Consider the following 24,419-nt stretch of genomic DNA (forward strand, 5'->3'; position numbering starts at 1 on the left):
CAGAGCCGGCGTGGAGATGTACTGGGCTACAAGCGAGGGAGAATATTGGACCTCATAGTTTTTATTTCTAGTTTAATTTTCTTCTTAAAAAAATAAAAACATCTGTTTTAGACATTGACAAGGTTCGAACCTAGGAGCTAAGACTCGGCTTTTACAGTTTCAACCACTAGACCACACAAAATTTCTTGTAAAATCGGCCAAAAATTGGTTAATATTTTAAACGGCCGCAAGCATGTGCTTTTCTTGCTTGGCCTTGTGGCCGGTTCTGATTGTGGGTTACAAGGAATTTGGACTGCATGAAGCATGTGTTAGTAGGAATTTAGTCGTGGAAAGGTTTGAGTTACGGCAAGCTTGGGCCATGAACAAATCTAGACTATGGGGACTTTGGTATGCTAGGAGCTTAGGTTTGTGGTAAGCTTGGAATGTGGGGGATCTTGTGCTACAAAACCTAGATGACTTTGCTAGAATATGGACAATCCAGTATGTAGAATGATTGGGTTATGGGGATCGCCTCGTGAAATGTACATGTATGTGTGAAAAAATTCATGTGAGAATGCAAAGAGCCTCTTGATTAACCCATTTACATATAACACATGTTACGTTTTGATTTTTACTTTTATGAGAAACTTGACGTCCTAAACAATCACACCATGCGTTTTATTTACAAGAACCTTGACGTCGTAAACAATCAAATACTATATTACAAGAAACTTGACGTCCTAAACAATCACACCATACTATCAAAGAAAAAAGTCTTATAAACTTGTACATGTTAATCATATGACTAATTTTTGTATATCACACGGTCTGCTGTAATTTATTTGCACCTCACTTTTTTGTTTTCTTTCGTAATGGTCTACTAATATGTATATCTAACTTTCGTTAGCCGTTTTTTTTTTCTAAGCAAACTGTATGATAAAAAGCAGATGAAGAAAGTAAATCCAAGCGGATGAAGAAAGTAAATCCAATATAATTCGTTACCCGTTAAGTCGCTTTAATTGAACACAAACAATTTTAATTTTGCTTGTAATTTATGTGAAGCAACTACCTAACCTTACTATATACTAGGATATAAAGACTGATCCCTTCCTTAAGTATATAGGAACACTAATTGCATTCACTTAAAACCAGATACAATAATTTATTTATATAAGTTTAGACATCAGTAACCGTTCGGGAACGATAATTATTTAATACATGATCACCAACCAAACACACATCGTCTATATATAGCTTTCTTTATTCATCTTATTACGCATAGTTACGTAATTATACATCTTAGCCGGTGGTAGGGACTTGGACGACGATACGGTTTCTATCAACCCTAACCCTGACCCGGTTGCACCTGAAGTCTCCGGTCACCGGAATTCCATCCATAATCACGACAGCATCGACTCTGCTGTTCTCTCTCTCTATCACCCTAGCCGCATAGTCTCCATTTGTTCCCACAAGCTCCGGCCACGAGTTCTTCCCTGCATGCGGTCCACGTTATATCGGTAAATCATTTACGTTTGGCATTTTAGAGATCATAAGTTCTTAAAATATACACCTAAACCCGACCATGACATAATAACCTCACCATGCATGGCCCACGGCTTAACCCGACCATGACATAATAACCTCAATCAAATATACTTCAAATTCCTATTTTTCTCAAAATGTTAGCTATAAAGTATTTTTGAACATATATATATTTATTTTTTATTTTAATCCATACTAATATAAAATCATATATTAGCTCGTATATAATCTTCGGAAACTTTTGTCTAATTAAATTGCGCAAACTGCATACTTAGATATATATTTGGCCTGCACTTAATAGTTTGCGTAACAAAAGTTATGTCTTATGTTTCAAATCAAAATTTCGTTGTGTCTTTGAATTACGCGTCTGCCATATTTTCCTTGTTACATGGCACGTGCATGGTGAGAAAAGGAGCGGTTATTTAGTTTATTATAAGAACACATTAGCTTAGAAACAAATGGAACATCTCCTTCTTTCTTTTTTTCTTTTTTTTAACGACCTTCTTTCTTTTTTTTTCTTTACCAAAAAAAGAAGAAGAGAGTATTGAACAAACAAACAAAAAAAGAGAAAATCAAATTTATAATATTAATTATGACTTATGAACTAAAACAGAGAGTATATATATATATATATTAGTATTAAACAATTGTATGATTGGATTTAAACGAGAAAATTCATCAATTAAAGCCGCAATAAGATCAACTAAGAAGTATGAACTACAAACAAACCAAAAAAACTTACCAGGACATTCGGACGACATTTTTCTTCCCTTCTCCTTTTTTTTTTATAAAAAATTTCTGTAGTTGTGATGTATTTGGCTATAGCGTTTAGGACTTTTAAGTCCCCAATTTATAGAGTCGGATACGTCGATGTTGGTGTCGGTGAGGTTGTAGTATATATATTCAAAAGTCAAAACTTTGACAAATTAAACCACCCCTTTCACATTAATAATTTGTTGGTAAAAGCTTTGACACTTAATTATATTTTTGCAAAGCTTTGAAAAGTATAATTGTATAATCGATATTCAAACCTTATCGAGAGAACAAGATAAACCTTATCGAAAGAACAAGATAAGTAAGGTTTTCTAAGGCAAAGACAATGTCGAAATCTTTGAAAATCAAACGAAGGTGAAAACAATGTTATGAACGCTGACGGGGTTCTGTTTACATATGATATCATTTGATCTTGCATTTAATCTTATCTATCTGATTTTCACTTAAAAGCGTTTTTAACATTTAAAATAAAATAAAAAAAACAATATCCAAAATCATTTGATGTTGCAAATCTTTATTATCAAATTTTGTGAAATTGTCACTTAGCCAGATGAAATAACGGAAAGTGTCCTACAGAAAGTTCAAAACTTATATATGTCAATTTATGTAGAGGTATACCGTATACGTAACTTTGACAAACAACAATAATTAAAACTTTAGTCATAGTTAATATTCAATCTAATATGATTGACATATTCGAAGTTAGCATTTAGTGTTTCTAGTTGCTTGTCTATGCATGTTTTAGGGTGTCATAAAATAGCTGTGGCCGTCCCAAAAATGGTAAGTCAAAGCTCATTAAAACGAAATACACCGAGAAATAATCATATGCTGAAATTGAAAAAGTTTAAAAGATAATAAGGTTGTTACGTTTCTACAAGCTAATATTCATCGTATTGGATAGGGTTTTGGAGAATTCAGAGGGCTGTTGATTGAAACAATATGACAAGCAAACGCTTAGCTAATGGTTCAAAGAGGGTTCAGCCTCCACCATGAGGAAGGGCACGTTTTCTTTAACTTTGGTTTATATTGGTCTGCAAAGGGACAACGTACGAACCTATTTTGTGGCTTGTTTTTGTAGTCAGGGAGTTATAGTTACACAACGAGACGAAGGAGGATTGATAAGACAAAAGTTGCATTATAATCTTAGACACCCACGCTCACAACCTCTTCTACCATTGTCAAAATGTGTGACATCTAAATCAATTGTATATATTGAACTGATTTCTTGATCACTTTACAACGATTAACATATAATCTTTATTTTCTTTTTGGTTAAAGGATCGGAGTTGCTAATTTCGTATTGAAACTGCTTGAGAACACTGGTGCTTTTTAGACCGAAAGCTTATATTTCTACACTCTTGATATATATATATATATATATATTATTTTTTTTTTCACTCTTGATACTTGATGACGCTAACATAGTTAGTTAGAAACAATCTCAACTCTAATAACGAAAATACAAGATCGTTGATGAGTTTGATTACACTAACTAACTGATTTTTTGGTGTAGTTTTTTTTTATATAAAAACATACTTTCTCTGTTCCTAATAAGATTGGTGTTAATTTAGGCATTCTCACACATATTAATTCGTTAAAATTTTAAAAATTACTTTCTGATAATAAAAAAAAAGTCATTAGATAACATGCCATGTGGAGAAAGTGAAAAAATCATTTTAGTTTTGAATTTAAAAAATCAATCTTTTAGAAATAAAAGAAAAAATCTTAAAACATCAATTTATTAGGAACATTATAATTTGGTTTTTTTCTCAGATTTTTTTCATTAGTATTTAATGATTTTGCTTAAATTTATTAAAAATTGCCACTTTATCAAATTGTTTTCTTGTTATTACCAACTTTAATCCTGTTTATTGCCATAAATAAAAGTAAAGTGAATTATTAATGTAATAAGCTAAAAAAAAAGGTGTAATAATATCATATTTACAGCAGTCGTTCACCCCAGACAAAAAAAAGCGTTTTCAATTTCCTCAAATTCGATTTCTCTAAAGCCCCTCCCTTCCTCTCCCCAATTCCAAGTTCTAGGGTTTTCGATTTCTCTGCAGAAGTTTTGAAAATGGCGGATAACAATACACCTTCGAGCCCAGCCGGAGATGGAGGAGAAAGCGGCGGCGGCTCTGTTAGGGAGCAGGATCGATACCTTCCTATAGCTAACATCAGCAGGATCATGAAGAAAGCTTTGCCTCCTAATGGCAAGATTGGTAAAGATGCTAAGGACACTGTTCAGGAATGCGTCTCTGAGTTCATCAGCTTCATCACTAGCGAGTATGTTTTTCTCCAATTTTTTGGAATGAGTTTGCTTTGTGGTTAAAAAATTGAAGCTTGAAATAGTTTTCTTAAACTAGCTACGGATTTGAGTTTAGCTCAGAGAGTCTTATGAATTATGATGATGGGGCTTACCTAAAAGCTAGTTGCTTTTATATGGATCATGTTTATATATCAATGAGTAACTTGTGTTTATTTACCATCTTACGCAGATATGAAGTAAATGTGCTTCTTGATTAATCCGGTTTAAAGATTCTTTTATCTTTGGGATCTGTTTGTTTTTCTCCTTTGTGTTCATTTAAGACAAAAGATATGTTCTTGATCTCGCAGGAATTGTCTTTGTTGAATGCGTTTTACGCTTTGTTTGATGAATGTTCTGTTTCGTATAACATGAAATTCCCATCCCCTAAGTTATGATGCAGTTCCTCCTACCATCTTAAGTTTTAGGTTCAGAAACTGAGTTTTAGGTTCATTTGCTGGTCTTTATGTTGAATTGTGGACTGTGATGGTCATTTAACTGGCATCTGTTAAATTTTGTGTTAATCAGGGCCAGTGATAAGTGTCAGAAAGAGAAAAGGAAAACTGTGAATGGTGATGATTTGTTGTGGGCTATGGCAACATTAGGATTTGAGGATTACCTGGAACCCCTAAAGATTTACCTTGCGAGGTACAGGGAGGTATGTTGCTTTCACTCCCTAACCATGTGTTTTTAAGTCCTTCAGGCTATGTTGGGAATAACATGCCATAATAATTTTCTTCATGTATGTTCCGTGTTGACTATCTTTGCCAATATATAGTTTTTGAAGCAAACAAGATAAAATCTAGATAAACCCTTGAGATGCTAATTTTGCTTTGTTGAAATGTTTTGAAAAAATATAGACATTGTGGTACTCTTTTCTCCTTTATGCTTCTGCTGTTTACATACATTGTGGTACTCTTTTCTCCTTTATGCTTCTGCTGTTTACATACGTGTGATAAAGATCAAGAAGTTTCTTAAACGTGTGACTAATTGAGTTCTTTTCATTCCCTGGGTATGGTTGCTGACACACATCTGCTGATGCAGTTGGAGGTAAATAAATCACATACTCCACTAATACATTTTTAGTTTCTTATTTCCAGAAGAGAAGTTCCATTTCAGCGTCTTATGTTTTGTTGTGAAATTATGACAGGGGGATAGTAAAGGATCAGGAAAGAGCGGAGATGGGTCTAATAGAGATGCTGGTGGGGCTGTTCCTGGTGAAGAACTGCCGGTATGATTTTGACAAGTATATGCCATAACCTGTTTTCTTCCTAGCTCTGACTTGATGATTCTGATTCAATGACAGAGCTGGTGAAAGAAGTTGCAAGTAAACTCTCTAGAGATGAAGAACAACGCCAAATGATCAAGTACGTAATTCCTCTCTCTATCATACGGCCTCATGTAAACAAAATGAAGGGCATAGTCTTATGTGCATGTAGGTTCTTTATCCAGCCTTCACTTATTAACAACTGAGGATAGTTTAGGATAGTGAGACATGTCTTGTTTAATAGTCTTAAATGATAAAACTACTTCTACTTGCTGATCATGTTGACCTTAAATTGTTGTCTTGTTGTGACTGGATTCCAAAACGGTTTGACTAACGTGGAGTTCTCTAAAATGGCGCAGGGGATATTAGAGATCAGTGTGTTGTTTATATTTGAGCTTAGCTGATCGACGACCATTTTCAGGATTACTCTCAAATTCGGTTGTGTTAGTTTGAACTTTTGGTTTTCCATTTCTGGTTTAGTTGGTTGTATTTAAAGATTTCGATGTTAGATGTGAGAACAGTTTGAATGAAGGAAAAATTTGTCAATGCTATGTTCGCTCATTTTTTTTTATAATTCATTTTGAAAAATGTTCAAAAAGGTCATTTCATAGATTTATTTCTTAATTTCATTTTATACAAAATCCTTACATTTATAATTTATGTCCAGTAACTATCTTTGTTTTGTGCATAGAATTACATTTAAGGCAGTTTGATTGTTTCAAATATATACTACAAAAGATTATAACTGCAAACAATAATTTTTTCTTTCAATTTCAAATCTTCTGAGAGAGTAATCAAATGCTTAAATCACGTAAACCATTTACAAATTTCAAATTCTTTTGTCTCTCCTTTAATTCACATTCGGTGTGATAAAGGCCTTCTTCTAATTTCAAAATCCTGTTCTTAGAAATCAAGAACCAAAAACAAGAACAATGGATTCTCAAGAAGCTAATTCATCATCGAGTACAGTCATCATCCTTTGTTTTCCCTCCTATCTAAAATCATACTTTTCAAAAAAACTGATTATATATATGTGTGGAATACTCTCTTTTCTCACTTTGCACAGCAGCAAGAGTAAAGGTTGATTTCGTGAAGCCGATGAAAGGTAAAGAGAGTAAACGGAATCATCGCAAAAGCTTGGCCTGGGACACTGCTTTTTTCACCAACCATGGTTTCTAACTCTATTCCCTAAATAAATTTTGTGAAGAAATTTTTATAGTTAATATTATATTATTGCAATGATATTGAACAATTTTGTTAAAGGAGTGTTAGATCCTGAAGAATTGTTTGGGAGCTTAAAGATCGACGAGAATGGAGTAAATCATACGCACCCTGTCAACACACTTCTTCCTACGGAAACTAATGCTCGTCCAAGTTTTGCTTGGGACAACGCTTTTTTTACCGATCCAGGTCTTATCTTTTTACTTCAACTATGTGGTTTTAATGTTTTCACATCTTATAACGTGTTCATCTTATTTTCATGTTTTTGGAAGTTGTTTCTATTATATGATACAAATGTTTTGACATGTAACTAGCTAGCAAAGCCGGTATTTTTAGTCATAATTTAGTTTTGCAATTATTTTGTTACTTGATTAGTCGATTATTTAATTAAATCCTCATATATAGAAATCAAACCTTATAATTTAGCAAATGATTTGCTTTGAAACTGTGTAATGAACGCTGACATTACCTATTTATGCTAAAGGTGTTCTTGATGCTGAGGAGTTGTCTCTTGTGAACAATGGTTTCACCAGTAACACACAGCTTCGTAAGTCTGCTGATGATTCGATGACGACAATAACTCAAGGAAGCAGATTCTCTGTGTCGAGCATTGAGTCTGATCTGTTTCACGATTTGAGAGCCTCTTTACGTAATTCATCGAATGTGAAGCAGCCTGTAACTCGAGAGAGCCAACGTAAGTTACCAGATAGTAAAAAGGTAAGAATCCCAAGGCAGCTTTTATATTCTCATAACTAATGGTTTGCTTTCATCTTAACATATATATTCTGATTTTGTTTGGTCAAGAGGACTAAAGGGTACAACAAACAAAAAGATCAACCTTTGAGTCTCNTTTTTTCTTTCAATTTCAAATCTTCTGAGAGAGTAATCAAATGCTTAAATCACGTAAACCATTTACAAATTTCAAATTCTTTTGTCTCTCCTTTAATTCACATTCGGTGTGATAAAGGCCTTCTTCTAATTTCAAAATCCTGTTCTTAGAAATCAAGAACCAAAAACAAGAACAATGGATTCTCAAGAAGCTAATTCATCATCGAGTACAGTCATCATCCTTTGTTTTCCCTCCTATCTAAAATCATACTTTTCAAAAAAACTGATTATATATATGTGTGGAATACTCTCTTTTCTCACTTTGCACAGCAGCAAGAGTAAAGGTTGATTTCGTGAAGCCGATGAAAGGTAAAGAGAGTAAACGGAATCATCGCAAAAGCTTGGCCTGGGACACTGCTTTTTTCACCAACCATGGTTTCTAACTCTATTCCCTAAATAAATTTTGTGAAGAAATTTTTATAGTTAATATTATATTATTGCAATGATATTGAACAATTTTGTTAAAGGAGTGTTAGATCCTGAAGAATTGTTTGGGAGCTTAAAGATCGACGAGAATGGAGTAAATCATACGCACCCTGTCAACACACTTCTTCCTACGGAAACTAATGCTCGTCCAAGTTTTGCTTGGGACNAAAGTTGCACATCTTTTTGTTTGAATTTGAAGGGAAGGGAAAACACAAGAATCATGGGTTTGAAGAACAATCTGGATCAAAATCTAACGTAAGGATAAGGTCATCGTATTCAAATTACGCAGTCAAGGATTTGACAACGATATCATCCTCTGGTCTGAGGTTACCACTTCNGATACAAATGTTTTGACATGTAACTAGCTAGCAAAGCCGGTATTTTTAGTCATAATTTAGTTTTGCAATTATTTTGTTACTTGATTAGTCGATTATTTAATTAAATCCTCATATATAGAAATCAAACCTTATAATTTAGCAAATGATTTGCTTTGAAACTGTGTAATGAACGCTGACATTACCTATTTATGCTAAAGGTGTTCTTGATGCTGAGGAGTTGTCTCTTGTGAACAATGGTTTCACCAGTAACACACAGCTTCGTAAGTCTNACCGCAGCATTCTGGGGCAACGCAAGATGCGGAAGTGAAAAAACGATCAATTATATGTTTTGCCGATTTGGTATTGGATGCGTTAATCGTTTGCGTGTTGAGCCAATGTTTCTTGTTGGATAAGTTATCTATCTCTTTATTTCTTCTCTTTTTAATCTTTGATAAATAAAAAAAGGGTCTACGCTCAAAAAGTCGGAGCTGAAAACGAATGGAAATAAATTTTTGGTCGGATTGATTAGTCTCAGTCAATATATTTTGAATTGTTAACTAGTATAGAAAACATTATGTTGAATTTTAAAAATATCTTGTAAGATGTTACTTGAGATGGCATATATATAATTCATTTTGTTAGGTATTTATTAATGCTTCTAAGCTGAAGTTTTTTTTTTCTTTAGTGTTCCATAGCTAATGTTCTTCTACTAAGTAAGTTTGACCAACCGCTTCCTGTTTACCAGTCACCATGAACGTTCTATCTAACAAAGAATATAAGGAACACCTAATTCTCAAAGGAAACCACAATGAAACTAACTTGACTATATATACAACATATCTCATCTGCATATATTCGTAGGAATAAGCTTAGCAATCATCATAGCAAAGAACATAAACAAAAGAGGAAGAAATAATGGCAACCCATCAGTGGTGTTCTTATATTGGTTTTTCTTCCATCCACAAACTACTAATTTTTTTTTTCTTTTCATAATTTGACATTGCTACCGCCCTTTATGTAATTTTCGTTTTCATCTTTTCTTTTGCGTTCACATCAAATCGATTATATTTCCTAATACTTCTTAGATATGTATAGCTTCAAGTTACTGTTTGCTTGCATGTGTGTTTTCCACAGTACATCGACAAGTAAGAATTTACACAAATACCCGATATATGAGCCGAGAGGCATAGTATTAGTAGGGATATATATATAATATCAAGTAAGATTGTTTGATTCCATAATAACGGACCGACCGACCAATGGACCTATTGATCTCTACACTTCTAAATGCAATTCCAATCTAATGTGGTTGCTTTGACCGGACACAGGGAAGAACTCATGGCCGGAGCTTTTGGGAACAAATGGAGACTATGCGGCTTCAGTGATCAAAGGAGAGAACTCGAGCCTTAAAGTTACCGTGATTTTGGTTGGATCCCCGGTGACTGGAGACCTCAGGTGTGACCGCGTTAGGGTTTGGGTTGATGAAAGCCGTATCGTCGTCAAAAACCCAACCGCCGGCTAAATATGCATGTTGACCGCGATTACTATACATGCATCGTGCTATGAATAAAATAAACGAGCATGGTTGATGGCTTGGTCGTTATATGTAATAAATATTGTTTGCTTTGAGGCGTCCGACCATATAAATCCGAGTAATCGCGTATATTTAAGCAGCGTAACAAGCAAAAAAAAAAAAAATAGTGTTATTAAAGGCAAGAGTTTTTTTTTATTACAAAAGTAATTGAGAAACAGCAAAAGCTAAATCAGATCATGAAAACTACTGTACAGAAGAGGATTAGATGATCATCCGACAAGAACATAGATAGCGTAGATGATCCCAGGTATGTAACCCAGTATCGTCAACAACAGACATATCCAGAACTCTACCTGTATCAAATCATGATTTTAGTAGTTAATTATGGATATATTCACTAGAAGAAAATTAATTAACGATGTGATTAGTGCTTACCCCACAACCACATCGGAGGAATACGCCGACGGGAGGCAGAAGAATCGCGAGAATAATCTCCAGGAAGGTTTCTGATCCCATCCTGATGTTTGGAGACGATGAGAAAGTTAGAGAGAGGGGTTTTGTGTAAAGAAGAAACCGATTGGATCGTGGTTAGAGGGGGGTTAATAAGTAAAAGAAGAGGTGAGTATTGACACGTGTAGTGCTTGCAGTGTATCTCGTGACACGTGGATATGGATTCATAACCATGTGGCCTCTGTGTTACGAGATTTTCCAGTAAAAAGAGACAGAACACGTCAAAATATTTGGTTTTACTTCAAAACTGCTTTCGCTACTTCCACGGGATGTCACATATATTTTCAATTTTTTTTTTTTTTTTGACAACGATATATATTGGCAAATGGATTTTAGATTATCAAGTGTTTGATTTTTTTTTCTATTTTTTAATTTAGGGAATTTGCACTTTGGTTATAAATGATATTTACTGTATAAGAAGATAAAGTATATTAGAAAACAACTCACCGTATAAAAAAACTGAAACATTGATCATAGTGTAAAAGATAAAACATCTCTAGAGTTTCATTACTTTATAGAGTTTTTTACATTGACCTACTAAAGATAACAACGACAAAGAATATTTTTTGGTATCTTTCATGATGTAATTTGTACAATATCTATCTCCTACTTGACTGGCACACGAGGGAGAGTTAAGAGATGAGAAACTTGTATATACAAAAAAATGCGGAATACATGTGGATACAACCTGTTCGAAGAAAACTAATGCAAGCTATCCAGACACATATGTATCCACAAAAGAATAAATTGTGCTTTAGAAAACAAAAAAAAGAGTGGTGGAATTTGGGGTCATTGTTTTGTTTCTTCAACTCACCTTTAACCCCATTTTGCCAAAACCAGGGTCTTGCATCATGTCCACGAACTCGCTATAATCTATTCTTCCATCCTGATCAATAACAATATATAACACAAATTAACCAATGCTTGCAAGTGACTATATATAGCAAAGCAATGTAGCAAGTGAAGATGAATTAATTTTACGTTGTCCTTATCAACTTCGCGTAAAATATCGTCTAAGTGAACGTCCGCTAAGCCAAATTGCTTGCAAGCTTGTTGGAGCTCGTCTCTGGTTATATAACCACTTCCATCTTGGTCAAAGTAAGAGAAAGCTGTGAACAAATGGTCTTCTTTCTCTATTTTGTTCAAATGCACCATCGCTGCTATAAACTCTCCATAGTCTATAGTCCCACTGTTATCTATATCCGCCTGGAATGTTCAGTTTTCCATATTATTTCATACATCAAACCGATCATATAGTACTAAAAGGTATAGTTAATTACTAGGGAAGTGGTCTTACTGCTTGCATTAATCCTAATATTTCTGAATCTTTAAGGTTAGCACCAACTCTGTCCAAACCTTTTTTGAGTTCTTCCAGGGTGATGTGTCCGCTGTTATCTGTATCTATCATCTTGAACATTTCTTTCAATCCTGCTATCTCTTCCTCTGACAAGCTGTCTGCTATTACCTGAATCAATACATATTCAGTATAAAAGTGTTTGTATTTAGTCATTATGTACAAATCTATATAAAGATGCATATATCATTCAATCTCTATCTGCGCATATAATTTGGTTTAGATAAAATGTTTACCTTGATAGCAATTTTCTTGAGCTTGTTCATGGCTGAAAACTGTTTCAAACGACTTAGGACAGCAGAATCAAGAGGTTTATCGAGAGCAACACCGTCCACTCGTGCCCAAGGATGACCTGCAACATAGATTTAAAATTTTTGAAATCAATATATATAGGTAGCTCTGTGCTTATTATTATGAAAAGATACAACTTATTTGAAAACAAGAACACTAACATAGAACTTCATGAGCTGTCATTCGTTTCTTAGGGTCTCTGATCAGCATCCGCCGTACTAAATCTTTTGCGCTTTCTGATACACTAGGCCATGGTTCTGATATAAAGTCAAGATCACCTTTCAAAACTTGCTCGAAGATGCCTTGTTCCGTTTCTGACACAGATAACATTTCAATCAGTCTCTGCCATTGAAACATACTTGAACCATGAATCCAAAACTGTCTCTTACCATCCCAAAACGGAGGAACGCCGCTTAATAAGATGTATATAATAACTCCAGCACTCCAAACATCACATTCATGACTATAATGCTTCCTTAATACTTCTGGAGCCACATAATACGGGCTCCCAACTACATCAGTGAATGCTTCTCCTGTAACCACAACATATATAGTCAACAAAGAATCATTGATCCTCCTCACTCTGCACAATGTATATGAGACCTATTGCAAGTAGCATTGGGGATATTATACCTGGTTTAAAGAAAACAGAGAGACCAAAATCAATAGTCTTGAGAGCAGCTTCTTCATCTCCACTAACAAACAAGAAGTTCTCAGGCTTAAGGTCACGGTGCATCACACCTAGGGAATGACAAGCTTCTATAACACCAACAATGATCCTAGCAAGCTCAGCAGCTTTTCTCTCCGTATAGTGACCTCTCTGTATAATCCTATCAAATAACTCTCCACCTGCACATATCTCCATCACAACATGAACAGCTACTGCATCCTCATACGCACCAACGATCTGAATCACGTTTGGATGACCAGACAAATGATGCATTATCTGAATCTCTCTTCTCACATCTTCAACATCCTCAGGCGTCGTTAGTTTCCTCTTGGCTATCGTTTTGCAAGCGAGCTCTTTACCTGTCTTCTTATCCACGCAAAGAAACGTTGTTCCAAATTGTCCTTGACCTAATTTTCTCCCAACACTATAAATATCTTTGAGATTCTCTGTTTTTCTCCCAAGAACTGAGTCTATTTGTAGACCTGCGCTTGCCATACGTTTCATATGCGCTTCTTTCTTCTGTGGTTTCGAATTGGCATCTTCTTCGACGACTCTGTTCTCTGGTGGGACAGGTTTTGGTGGTGCTTCTTCGTTCGCCATTTTCACCGGTGGTGGTGGCGTGCTAGGGGTTGGCAACGTGGTTGGTGCTGAATCCACGGCTGCACCTCGATTTTGATTACTCTCGTCTCCCCCATTAACGCTCTTATCGTTTGTCTTTCGACTGCTCTCGTCCTTGCTGCTCTTAAGGCTATCGTCCGGTTTCTGATTCCGCCACACAGCAGCACTAACGGATTGTAAGAATCCATTAGCGTTTAGATTCGGACCCACGCATGTGTTTCCCATTCAGATAATTTAACCCTAAATCACAAAACCTAATTTTGCTTTTTCTCTCTTCTCTCTGTTTTAGATCATCTATTACGTACCTCTCCGACACGGAAAACACAAGTTACTCATTAGCGTCATTAACGTCAAAGACGAATCCATATCTAAGTTTACTGTGTCTTCAAAATCGACACAGCTGTCGGAGAAACCTGAGGTAATGAATCGACCACCTATTAACTCGCAGCTACCTTCTTCTGCACGTTTTCTGGAAGCGAAACTGTCGAGAAACGCCGTGGGATTGTGAAAATTTGGTCGAAGGATTTGCTTCCGAGAAGATCTGATGAGAAGAAGGAACGAGAGAATAAGGAATTGATTCTGTCATGGCCGTCCATTTTTACGTGAAAATATGGAAAGTTTTTACAGAGCCCAATTTTAGAAGAGGACTCACTTTTTTAACCTTAAACAATTAATTAAATTCTTTTTTCTTTTTAATATGCAATGTTGAGTGATGATTAGTAGAAGAAAGAATTGCAAAGGACATGTAATTAATAAATAGGTTGATTGTGTATATATGAATATGCATACAGTATGTATGTTATCTAAATTTTGTCTCTTTCTTGCAACAAAATTAGTTTGTCACTTTGTCAGTTTCATTGAGTTCCTAAATTACTCTGACCAGTGACCATCATCATTTACCCTTCTTGTTTAAAATTCATCATCATACTGTATAATACTATGCAATGTTAAAATTGAATTTCAAGTAATATAAATATTTATTGTAAATAATCCCGGCATGTTTGAAAAAACTACTAGTAATATGTAAGCAATAACATCTTAAACATAGAAGTATTCACGCACAACGTGATAGCTGTGCATCACCAAAGAAAAAAAAGAAAAAAACATCTCCTAATGTTGACATTTCTTTATATCGAATCAGTAGATCCAAACTCCAGAGTGCTATCTCCAGCATAGCAGAAATAAATAAAAGTGTAGTTATAACTGTACTTTTTTAATTTTTTGGTCATCACTTTTCTCTTGAAACGAACAATTAGTAACCGATCATATACTTCGTCTGTTCGTTCCAAAACATCTTCGACTGCTTTACCATCTCAGACCGTTCACTAATCATCCTCTCCTTCCAATACTCTTTGTTTCTACACAAAAAAAAAAATCCTTCATCATAAAATTAATAGTTTTTAAACACATACTCTCATTAATGATTCTTGCAATATTTGTTTTCCATGAAAAAAAAACTTTGAGCAATCTATCCCACCACAAGAAAACTATAGATAGTTATGAAAGTCTCAATCAAAAAGAATTCAAAACTTTAAGCTTTTAGTAAACTTGAAGTACAAAAAGTTCTATCAAAAAACTTCATTTTCTAGTAACTTAATCAACAAATGATATTTTGTCAGGTAAATTTCACAATAGTCATCAGTTCAAAATTTATGGACACACATATATACTGGTTTGGTGCTATCTAAAATTTGAGATTTGTCTCACCGTATCTTTAAGAGAAGATGCAGCTCGATCATGTGAACCGCTTCCGCGTAAACTCGCACCTACCCCAAGTAACAATCAAGTTCGACCTCATTCATAGTTAAATGAAAAAAAAATGTTGCAAGAATCTAAGCAAACCTCTCTACAGATGGGACATTTGGAATTATTTGGTGCTGCTTTGATGCCTTGGAAAATCATTACAGAAGCAGCCGAGCACGCACATGCTTTACAAAATATGTGACCGCACTTTAAAGCATAGGGATTGAATACCGTTTCCTGCCCAATTAATCCACAAACAAATAATTATAACTCCTCACCTCATGAGAGAAATGATATGAATAAGTAAACTACATTTTGTTTGTGTAAAAGGTAGAGTAAGTTTTGTTACGAGGCAGATTGCGCAAGTTAAATCAAACTCGAGCTCTATTGAATTAGGCAGCATGAGTTGCATCATAGGTTGATCGTCGTTGAGATAATCACAAGAGACACGACCAAACGATGAGTTCTTGAGGTTTCCAACTTTATCAAGACCAGAATTGAGATAAAAGGCTCCAAGTTCTATAAGCCAAGGTGAGTGCAGAAGCTCTATGCGCTCGGCTCGCATTTTCAACTTGAACTTCTTCCCATTCACTGAGCTATGCACCTGAAAGCATTTTAAACCAGTTTTAAAGAGGTTGTATTTTTTTTTCTTTCACATGCATTTACCTCTAACCTTGTCATATTTCTTGAGGATTTTACGGATGGCAATCGCATTCATGGTGATGTACTGAATCAAGATTTGACCCTCTTGGACTAAAGTTTGTCTTTTATCCGTGAAGCATCTGCGTAGACTCATCATGTATCTCTGCATCCCAGTGGCTACATGAAGATGGAGAAGATGCCTGACTCTTGACCTGAAGCATCCCGCTATGTCAGAAGCTTCCTTCATCAGTTCCTCAAAGAACATCTCATCACACCCTGCATTGTAACACCATATCATTAACGTCAACCACACCTAATTTTCAATAAAGAAAAAAACACACTCGACAACTTAACAATTTCACATTTAAAAAAAAACATCTTAAATATCTTGTTAGGATCCCACATTGAAAATAACTATACCTAATATAAGATATATGAGATGTGAGATTTGAATCAGAAAGCATAAAACTTAACATGGTATTAGAACCTGATTTAAACCAAGTAGAGTAATGTAAAAGAGACATGAACTTATCAACTCATCCTCAATTAGTCATCATCTTTTTTTCTTTTTCTTTAAGCGTGACGACTATAAGGAAATTTAAGGGAGAGAAGTTATACATACAAGGGCAAGATTGGCATTGGCATGAATCAGACAAAGAAGTAGCCGATGAGATGATGTGTTCATCATTAGATCTTGTGGAGTTACATGTCGTCTTGCATTTCTTCAGCACTTTCTTGAGTTTCTTATATTCGACATGACGACATTTTTCCAGGAACCACTCCTCTTCTCCACGTAGATATTCCGTAAACGTCTCTCCAAACTTCATCTTCTCATATTACACACAAATCTTAATCTTTATGCTGCAATATTAATATATGCCAATATGAGATACTTTCCAACCGAGCAAATAAATTAAATCAGTTAGGGATCAGAGATTTGATATTGGAAAACATTGAGGATAGTGAAATTGAGTTATTTTTATATTTAGAAACGTACTATTTGACTATTGCTAAGAAAGAAAAAGATTGAGAAAAAGAAAATTGGAGGAGATCGAGATATTTCGAAGCCAATTACCTTTTCTCACGTCGAAATCAAGGAATCAATTCAGTTAATTAAGAACAGCATAATCAGGAAAATTCGACAGGAGAGCTTTGGTGGATCAGGAAGACGATTAAAGTAACTCTATTCGGAATTTTTATCACCAAAAAAAAAAAAAAAAAATCTATTGGGTATTGGACTCCTATTTTTAGGGTTTTGTTTTGCTTTTTCGGTATTTTTAGGGTTTTTGTTAAACAAACAAATATTTCAGCGAAGTTGCTTTGGTACCTCAATAGTTTCGGTTTAAACGGCATGCCACTTACGTGTTAGAAGAGTGCTAGATACCCAAAAAAAGCGCGTCAGAATTTGATCCCATGGCAATTGTCGAATCTATATTTTACTTTAAATGTGTATAACTCTCGTAATTTTCTTGATGGTTCCAAACAAAAACAAAAAAAAGTAGTTTTAGTCTGAACATGAAAGAATAATTAATTTTCCTAAGAATATAAGATATATGAATTTTATTTCGTTGTTGTTTAAGCATAATATATGTGCCTAAAATCTAAAAAAATATAAATAAAAGCGTACAACTCCAACTGTTCACATGTGAACCATTGAGAGAGTAATTTCTGATGATATTGTTGTTGATCCAAGTTAAAAAGGTGTATATGATGTTTCGGCCAATATAATACTCCGGTTTCAGAAAATATGATGGTACACGCGAAGAAATTTTCAATGGTTTTCGGACGTACAAACCATTCATTGGATAAGAAGCGATATTTCAGTCATAAAAGAAAAAATGGCGGTCAAAGCGTTATTATCAATCTGCTTAAAATATTTCAGTTATATTGGAACAAAATGTTAAATTCAAAGATATAACTAAGTTTTGCAGAACTTAAAGATCGAAGAGAAACTAAAACATATATGGTTGTCCGGAGCACGCATAATATATAACATAATTGTAGTTAGTGTGGATTAAATGGTATGAAACAAAGCATAAATGGTGAAAGTTTTGAAACAACATTTATAATAAATGCTGCAAATAATTGATTCTTATATTTTCTTTTCATGAAATTTCTTATCGCGCGATCTGGTAAGTAGCACTACGCAAGCACACTAGAATTCCCAACAAGTAAAGCTAAAGTTGTTAAGTGTTCTCGCACTAAAATTGGCATCATTACTGAAGTCTAAAAAATGCCTTTTAATTAAAACTAGTTTTTCTTTTTAAATGTCTTTTTACTGTAAACCCACGTACTGGTATATAAAACGATTAAAATAAATTATTCAACAAGAGTATGAATGAAGTTTCGAAAAAGGAAATATATTCTAATTCTATACCTTTTCTTAGTCGTAACAACATGTCTTTCAGAAAAAGGTTTAACTGATGACTATGATACGCTGCAAAGAATCATCAATCTAGCCTCCACTTTTTCTTTGATGTTAAACGAACCTCCGCTTTAAACGATGGCCTTTGGTATTGGAACTTCCACTAATAGCAGAAAATATATAGATGTTAAGAAATTATGAGTGGGTTCCTGATCACTTAGAGAAATGATGGGAGGCTATAGACCATATTTAATGTTAAATTTCAATGATTGTATTGTAACCATATGTTAGTTTGACATTGACAAACACAGATATGTAAAAGGAATCGAACTCTTTGTTACGAAGAAATAATTGAAGAATTGAAGACATGCAATATATTTTTTAGAAAAATAGATAACAAGAAAGAAGAAGAGTTTTTTTTTTTCTTTCTTTACCGACGTCAATATATCTCGCATTGGTTCATTTCTTATATTTTCCAGTATCAGAGTAATTGTAATAAAAAAGTAGATAAATTTAAAACTTGAGGCCAAATCTATAACTTTCATAAAATTGAGGCATATTTTTGCAGTAAAAATATTTTTTGAGACCTATTTTTATTACTAAAAATCTCAAAAAATATGGAGGCCGAACACCTATATGCCATAAGAATGGGTGAAGGACCGGGCTTGAGAGTAGCTAATGCGAGAATAACGCCAAACATGAAAGAGACAAAAAAAAAAAAAAAAATCATGCTTAGTATCGTTGCGACGTTGCCAATCTCTTCTTTGAATATCTTGCATAGTTGCATGTCTTTGCGAAGCCTTGCTTGTTATATTTATAGTCATGCTTGCCTTTTAAAAAAAAATTGTTTTGCCCCTCTGGTTATTTATTACATTTCTGTAGCATTAAATATTTGTATTATACTTTTACAATCTAATAAAGGTCTTAAGGTGTTTTAAAAAAAAAGAAGCATACAACCTTATCAGATTAATATAATATTTGGTATAACAGAGCAGTCTACGAACTTAGATATTAACAAAAAAAATAAGCAAAACATATGTAAAAAATGAACAAAACATAAGTAAAATATTTGTAAGTATATGTTTTTATAACACATAAAATAGACTTTTATTGTCACATTAGTTTTTAAATACTTTGCACGCAAAATAGACTTTATTTTGTTTAACTCAAAAAAGCATTAAAATATTCCAATGATTTTATCGAAGCTGAAGACTAAGGTCCTCGTCGATGCAATCTTCGACGAGGAAGAGAAAAAGGAGACCAGAGTAAGCTCATGTCTTTTTTTTTTTTTTTTTTGTGTGTGTGTGTGTGTTTTTTTTGTCTGTTTTAGTATATGAATTCAATATATCTCTCTTGGTTTTGAAACAAACTCAGCCTTTGGTGAATGATGAAGAAGACGAAATGGCTGAAGAGGTAATTCCTTTGAAAAGGAGAAGTAGTTTGCGCCAAAGGCGAGAAAGCGGTTGTGACAACAGCACAAGCCTTCTTAGCACATGCAGTGCCAGAAACCGTCTAGACGGTGAGGACGGTGCACTTATTATTCTCAACGATCATAAACGCCTGATTTTAGGTATTTTTTTCATCAGTGCAATATAAAACTTAGTAATCTTTCTTGTATAGGTTTTATGTGGTTGTGATGAGATGTTAAAGCCTTTTCATATATTAACCTGATCTGTCTCATTGTAATGATTCCTTTTGACACGTGTTTACATTATTCAGAGACAGGGAACTGCTCGGCTCCCATGCTTGAGATGGAGAAGTCAAATATTCATAGAGAAACTGAAGATATTCTCGGTGAGGACGCTGCACTTCCAGAAACCGAGTGTGACATGAGTATGGTGGGTGATGAAAGCGTTGCAGCTTGCATTTCCATGGCGTTGGTAGTTGTTCCTGAATGTGAGATGGAGAAATCAAATATTCATAGAGAAACTGAAGATATTCTCGGTGAGGACGCTGCACTCTGAGTTAGTGCTACTATTATTAGTGCTCAACTCTATAGCCGTGCCGAGGATCATGGAGGCCAGAGGGGGTAAGAAAAAAACATTTTAACTTATATAAAAAAAAACAAAAAATTAATGGTAACTAATTATCACCTTTTCAAAAGAATAGAGTCAAAAACTAAAATATTAGTTATAAAATATAACACAAATAGCAAAATATAATAATATCAAAGAAGTTAATTGTGCTAGAGGATTGCAAAAACAATGAAGAAACAGAAACACGCTTAAGTTTGACATTAGGAATAATAAATAAATAAGATTTTTATCCTAATTTGTTATTTTGATTTTAGCTTTAAGTTATAATTTGCATGTTTCTTTTCTTTCTTTCTAGTAAAAACTCTGTGGTTCTATTAATTTAAAAGCATTATGTTTCTCAAGTTAAGCTTATATGATTAGAAACAAAAATTGAAGACCGTAGGCCAACGTTTTCTTTTTGCCTACATAGGCACGGCTCTGCTCAACTCTGAGTTCAGGACGCTTTGAGTTCCTGAAAAAAATCATGCTTAGTATCGTTGCGACGTTGCCAATCTCTTCTTTGAATATCTTGCATAGTTGCATGTCTTTGCGAAGCCTTGCTTTTTATATTTATAGTCATGCTTGCCTTTTAAAAAAAAAAATCTGTTTTGCCACTCTGGTTATTTATTACATTTCTGTACCATTAAATATTTGTATTATACTTTTACAATCTAATAAAGGTCTCAAGATTTTTTTTTTTCAAAAGAAGCATACAACCTTATCAGATTAATATAATATTTGGTATAACAGAGCAGTCTACGAACTTAGAAAACGAATATTAATGGTTTATATTAATGGTTTATATATATATATATATGTATATTCATGGTTTCTTCGAGCTTCCTCTTTTGAATTTGTAACTATAGTTTGATTTATTAATCTTTTATCATATATATATATATAGAAAGAGTTTATTCCATCTTTTAACCCAAAAAAGAGAGTATATATTTACTTTAATTTCTCGCTAGATATAATTAGTATAACTTATAAGTAGTTCAGTTTCAATAGTACTATTTTGGCCTAAATTTCCAGAATAAAATGTATATATAAAAAATTATACGATGCAGAATGAGAATCATGACGAAGCCGAATAATAGCTTTTTGTTACGAGGAAATCTGACTCCGTTAGTCTTTCGATGCCACGAACGGTCGAAGAAGAGGCAACTTTGAGTTTAAAAGTAAGATTCTATAAGCAAAAAAGAGTTTGGATGTGTGAATTATCAGCGCTTTTCGCCCAACTCATACAAATGCGTATACGTAAGCATATAATAAAAGTTTTAGTATTATTCCTGTTGAAAATGACGAACAATAATTCCCAACCAATAATATAGTAAAATTATCTGCCTCTATCAGTCCTTTTCAAATAATGATCAATCTACATTTTTTTTCAGTAGTATTAGTTTTTTTCTCAAAATGTTGACTCTCAAAAGTTGAATTCAGTCGGTTTACTATTTCACCTAATGCCAAGGTTGGTCTGAAAGTCCTATTAAAGTTTTGGTGCAGTCCTCTATCATCACTACACATTATGCGTATATTGTGCCTACACTCGGTATCATGTGGCTACCCATCAACGTTGTCAAGGTGGTCTTCAATGTCTTCAACGACTTATAAATTATTATTGAAATGTTTAAAAGTAATAATTTATTGTTTGAACTAAGTAATTTACAAAATAGAGTTATGCTAATGAAATTCATATTAAGATTTTTGAATAATTTTTTTAGTCTCCTAAATTCTTAAAATTTTGATTATTTAGACATATGATACTTATGTCTGATTCTTACGAAGAAACAGAAATGGGTTTGATAATTTTCAAATATTGTGTTTGGACTTTCAAAATTCCTCCTAAAAGAACGACAAACAAAAACTAAAACTAACAATTCCACACCTAATCTTCAAATTTTGATAACTTTATTTGGACGACTTTTAAAAATGGGCTTGATATTTATTTGGCATTATTAGAGAATAAACTCGTTTGCGTCTACACTTTAACAACTAAGTATTCTATTACTATATACTTACGGTTTTGTCATGACAGACTAACTATGATTCCATAAAAATAAATTTGTTTGGACTCAAAAAGAAACTGATGAATTGGCTAGGATCATTCATTGTTCATAAATAATTATGTGTAGGCGAAGTCAAACACTAAGACAAAATAACAACATTACACTATTATTATTAAGCGTTTGTCATTACTCCGGCCACATGCACTCATCCATCCGCCTTCCCTTTTTATTGGGCCGAACTCCGAAGGGTTGACCAAATCCCCTCATCTCTATCAATGCTGGCGCTAAAATATATGGGACACTAGAAAACAACAAAAGAGAGGAAATAAACTGGTGGAGTATATTATTCATTCATTCAATGTCAGTTGAAGATAAACTTAGGCGTGGCCTAAAATATTTATTTTTAAATGAATAAGTAGTATTAAATATTTTCTTCTATCATCTTTCTTCTTTTATTTTATTCTTCTTATTTTGTTCTTCTTATTTTATTTGTCTATTATCAAATTCATCAAACAAAATCCCAAATGTTCAGAATATGATACAGTATACACAACAAAACAAATAAATACGTGTATTTGTTGATATTGTACCTATACAAGAGAATTATAATAATATACATGCATTACTATATGTTTAATGAAGAATAGCTTGTCATTACATCTTTAAATGTAAAATTATACAGTATACATACATTAACACCCCATACAGAAAATATTATAGGGTTATGCTTTCTGTCGTAGAATTTTACTTTAAAAAAATGGTTTTCCAATTAAATATTATCTAAAATTTTGAGTATATTATTCTTTCTAGTAACCCTTTTTATTATAGAGTTTTCATCTTTCAAAATTCAGTATTTCGTACAGACAGTTTATCCAGACATAGGATAAAATGATCTGGCCACACAGTTTATGATCGTCTTACCAACAGAACAGACAAACATAATATTCAAAAAATATTAATGATTTTTTCATTTATTTTTTTTGGGCAAACCATAAGATATGTATTAATGATAAAAAGTAGCCTAGTGTTTCCGGTCCTCATTCTATTAGTCAGACTTTTTTTCTTAGGGGGATGATCTAGTTTTAATCGTAGACTTAAATAAAGTCTTAATGTTTCAGAAATAAGACCAAAAACTATGTTTAAAGAATAAATGAACTATGAATTTTTGAGAAGAAGAAAAAAATACAAAAATTTGTAATCTAGTTATTTATGCTGACGCCCTTGTTTAAATAAATTAAATTTGCATATTGCAGATTGCATATTCTTGTGAATAAAAAGGAATTATGGCTAAATTTAGTTATATCCGTTTTCTCTTACTAATTAGTAATGTGCATAGTACTAATAGTTGTGTCCGTTTTCTATAATCAATAATGGTATTCATGTGCGGTTCAGAGAATAGGTGGAATACATATATCATATCATCTCACTTAAGTAGTACTTAGATTAAGCAAAATCTGACATAAATAAAACAGTTAAAATACCCTAAAAATATACGAAAATACTCCCAGTGTGAAATAATTATGATTCATATGCGAAAAAATTAAAAAAGAAGGCGCCCAATGTGAACGAAGGAGTTGTGGACTTAGAAGTCAGCTTTATAAGCAATAAGATCTCAACACATGGACGTAGCAAGTCAACACCAGCAAACATCATCATCTTTTCTCAACGTCGTGATAGATGAATGATAAAAAGTCAAGCCATCAATTTAAAATTACTTTTTGGTTGGTTACGTCTTTGGCGGGAAGGAACAAGAAAGATACACAATTAATTAAGTCGTCGGTCTCCTCATGAACTGATATAAACTTTCAACGTATCGAAATCTTATGGTCCTCTTCTTCTGGTGGAATACCTTCCCTCACCAAGCTTTGCCGTAACATACATAATCTATATTTTCACGTTTCACCTTTCAGTTTGTTGTTAATCCAAAATATTCTCTTTTCATAAGTTTCTTTTTG

At 33.6% G+C, this 24,419-nt stretch overlaps 7 protein-coding genes across 8 annotated transcripts; 3 read left to right on the plus strand and 4 right to left on the minus strand.

Moving 5' to 3' along the window:
* On the minus strand, nucleotides 1,096–2,387 carry LOC104782336 (protease inhibitor HPI-like). Its single transcript, XM_019244968.1, has 2 exons — nucleotides 2,264–2,387; nucleotides 1,096–1,472 (listed from the first exon to the last, which is right to left on the minus strand). The coding sequence occupies exons 1-2, from the start codon at nucleotides 2,280–2,282 to the stop codon at nucleotides 1,279–1,281; spliced, it is 213 nt and encodes a 70-aa protein (XP_019100513.1). The 5' UTR covers nucleotides 2,283–2,387; the 3' UTR covers nucleotides 1,096–1,278.
* Nucleotides 4,240–6,425, plus strand: LOC104782339 (nuclear transcription factor Y subunit B-1). The gene is made up of 6 exons (XM_010507240.2): nucleotides 4,240–4,578; nucleotides 5,126–5,255; nucleotides 5,642–5,647; nucleotides 5,748–5,828; nucleotides 5,904–5,964; nucleotides 6,224–6,425. Exons 1-5 carry the CDS (start codon nucleotides 4,370–4,372, stop codon nucleotides 5,910–5,912), a joined length of 435 nt encoding a protein of 144 aa, XP_010505542.1. The 5' UTR covers nucleotides 4,240–4,369; the 3' UTR covers nucleotides 5,913–5,964; nucleotides 6,224–6,425.
* Nucleotides 6,937–8,753, plus strand: LOC104784267. Its single transcript, XM_019244227.1, has 5 exons — nucleotides 6,937–7,035; nucleotides 7,128–7,274; nucleotides 7,570–7,802; nucleotides 7,890–7,929; nucleotides 8,599–8,753. Exons 1-5 carry the CDS (start codon nucleotides 6,963–6,965, stop codon nucleotides 8,751–8,753), a joined length of 648 nt encoding a protein of 215 aa, XP_019099772.1. The 5' UTR covers nucleotides 6,937–6,962.
* LOC104782340 (protease inhibitor HPI-like) lies at nucleotides 9,559–10,389 on the plus strand. The gene is made up of 2 exons (XM_019244969.1): nucleotides 9,559–9,662; nucleotides 10,045–10,389. The coding sequence occupies exons 1-2, from the start codon at nucleotides 9,632–9,634 to the stop codon at nucleotides 10,236–10,238; spliced, it is 225 nt and encodes a 74-aa protein (XP_019100514.1). The 5' UTR covers nucleotides 9,559–9,631; the 3' UTR covers nucleotides 10,239–10,389.
* Nucleotides 10,327–10,819, minus strand: LOC109132714 (salt stress-induced hydrophobic peptide ESI3-like). Its single transcript, XM_019244970.1, has 2 exons — nucleotides 10,686–10,819; nucleotides 10,327–10,603 (listed from the first exon to the last, which is right to left on the minus strand). Exons 1-2 carry the CDS (start codon nucleotides 10,764–10,766, stop codon nucleotides 10,520–10,522), a joined length of 165 nt encoding a protein of 54 aa, XP_019100515.1. The 5' UTR covers nucleotides 10,767–10,819; the 3' UTR covers nucleotides 10,327–10,519.
* LOC104782341 (calcium-dependent protein kinase 20-like) lies at nucleotides 11,522–14,217 on the minus strand. Its single transcript, XM_010507243.1, has 7 exons — nucleotides 13,039–14,217; nucleotides 12,795–12,938; nucleotides 12,567–12,719; nucleotides 12,351–12,466; nucleotides 12,058–12,225; nucleotides 11,742–11,966; nucleotides 11,522–11,646 (listed from the first exon to the last, which is right to left on the minus strand). Exons 1-7 carry the CDS (start codon nucleotides 13,916–13,918, stop codon nucleotides 11,566–11,568), a joined length of 1,767 nt encoding a protein of 588 aa, XP_010505545.1. The 5' UTR covers nucleotides 13,919–14,217; the 3' UTR covers nucleotides 11,522–11,565.
* Nucleotides 14,694–17,286, minus strand: LOC104782342 (probable E3 ubiquitin-protein ligase BAH1-like). Of its 2 annotated transcripts, XM_010507244.2 has the most exons (7): nucleotides 17,154–17,286; nucleotides 16,701–16,939; nucleotides 16,110–16,354; nucleotides 15,786–16,040; nucleotides 15,536–15,673; nucleotides 15,401–15,459; nucleotides 14,946–15,051 (listed from the first exon to the last, which is right to left on the minus strand). In XM_010507244.2, the coding sequence occupies exons 2-7, from the start codon at nucleotides 16,903–16,905 to the stop codon at nucleotides 14,946–14,948; spliced, it is 1,008 nt and encodes a 335-aa protein (XP_010505546.1). In that variant the 5' UTR covers nucleotides 16,906–16,939; nucleotides 17,154–17,286. The 2 variants fall into 2 exon arrangements, with proteins under 2 accessions (XP_019099875.1, XP_010505546.1); XM_019244330.1 differs by lacking the exon at nucleotides 17,154–17,286 and having other exon boundaries at nucleotides 14,694–15,051; nucleotides 16,701–16,905.

Source organism: Camelina sativa, chromosome 4, assembly GCF_000633955.1.
Source record: "Camelina sativa cultivar DH55 chromosome 4, Cs, whole genome shotgun sequence".
Classification (NCBI taxonomy): Eukaryota; Viridiplantae; Streptophyta; class Magnoliopsida; order Brassicales; family Brassicaceae; genus Camelina; species Camelina sativa.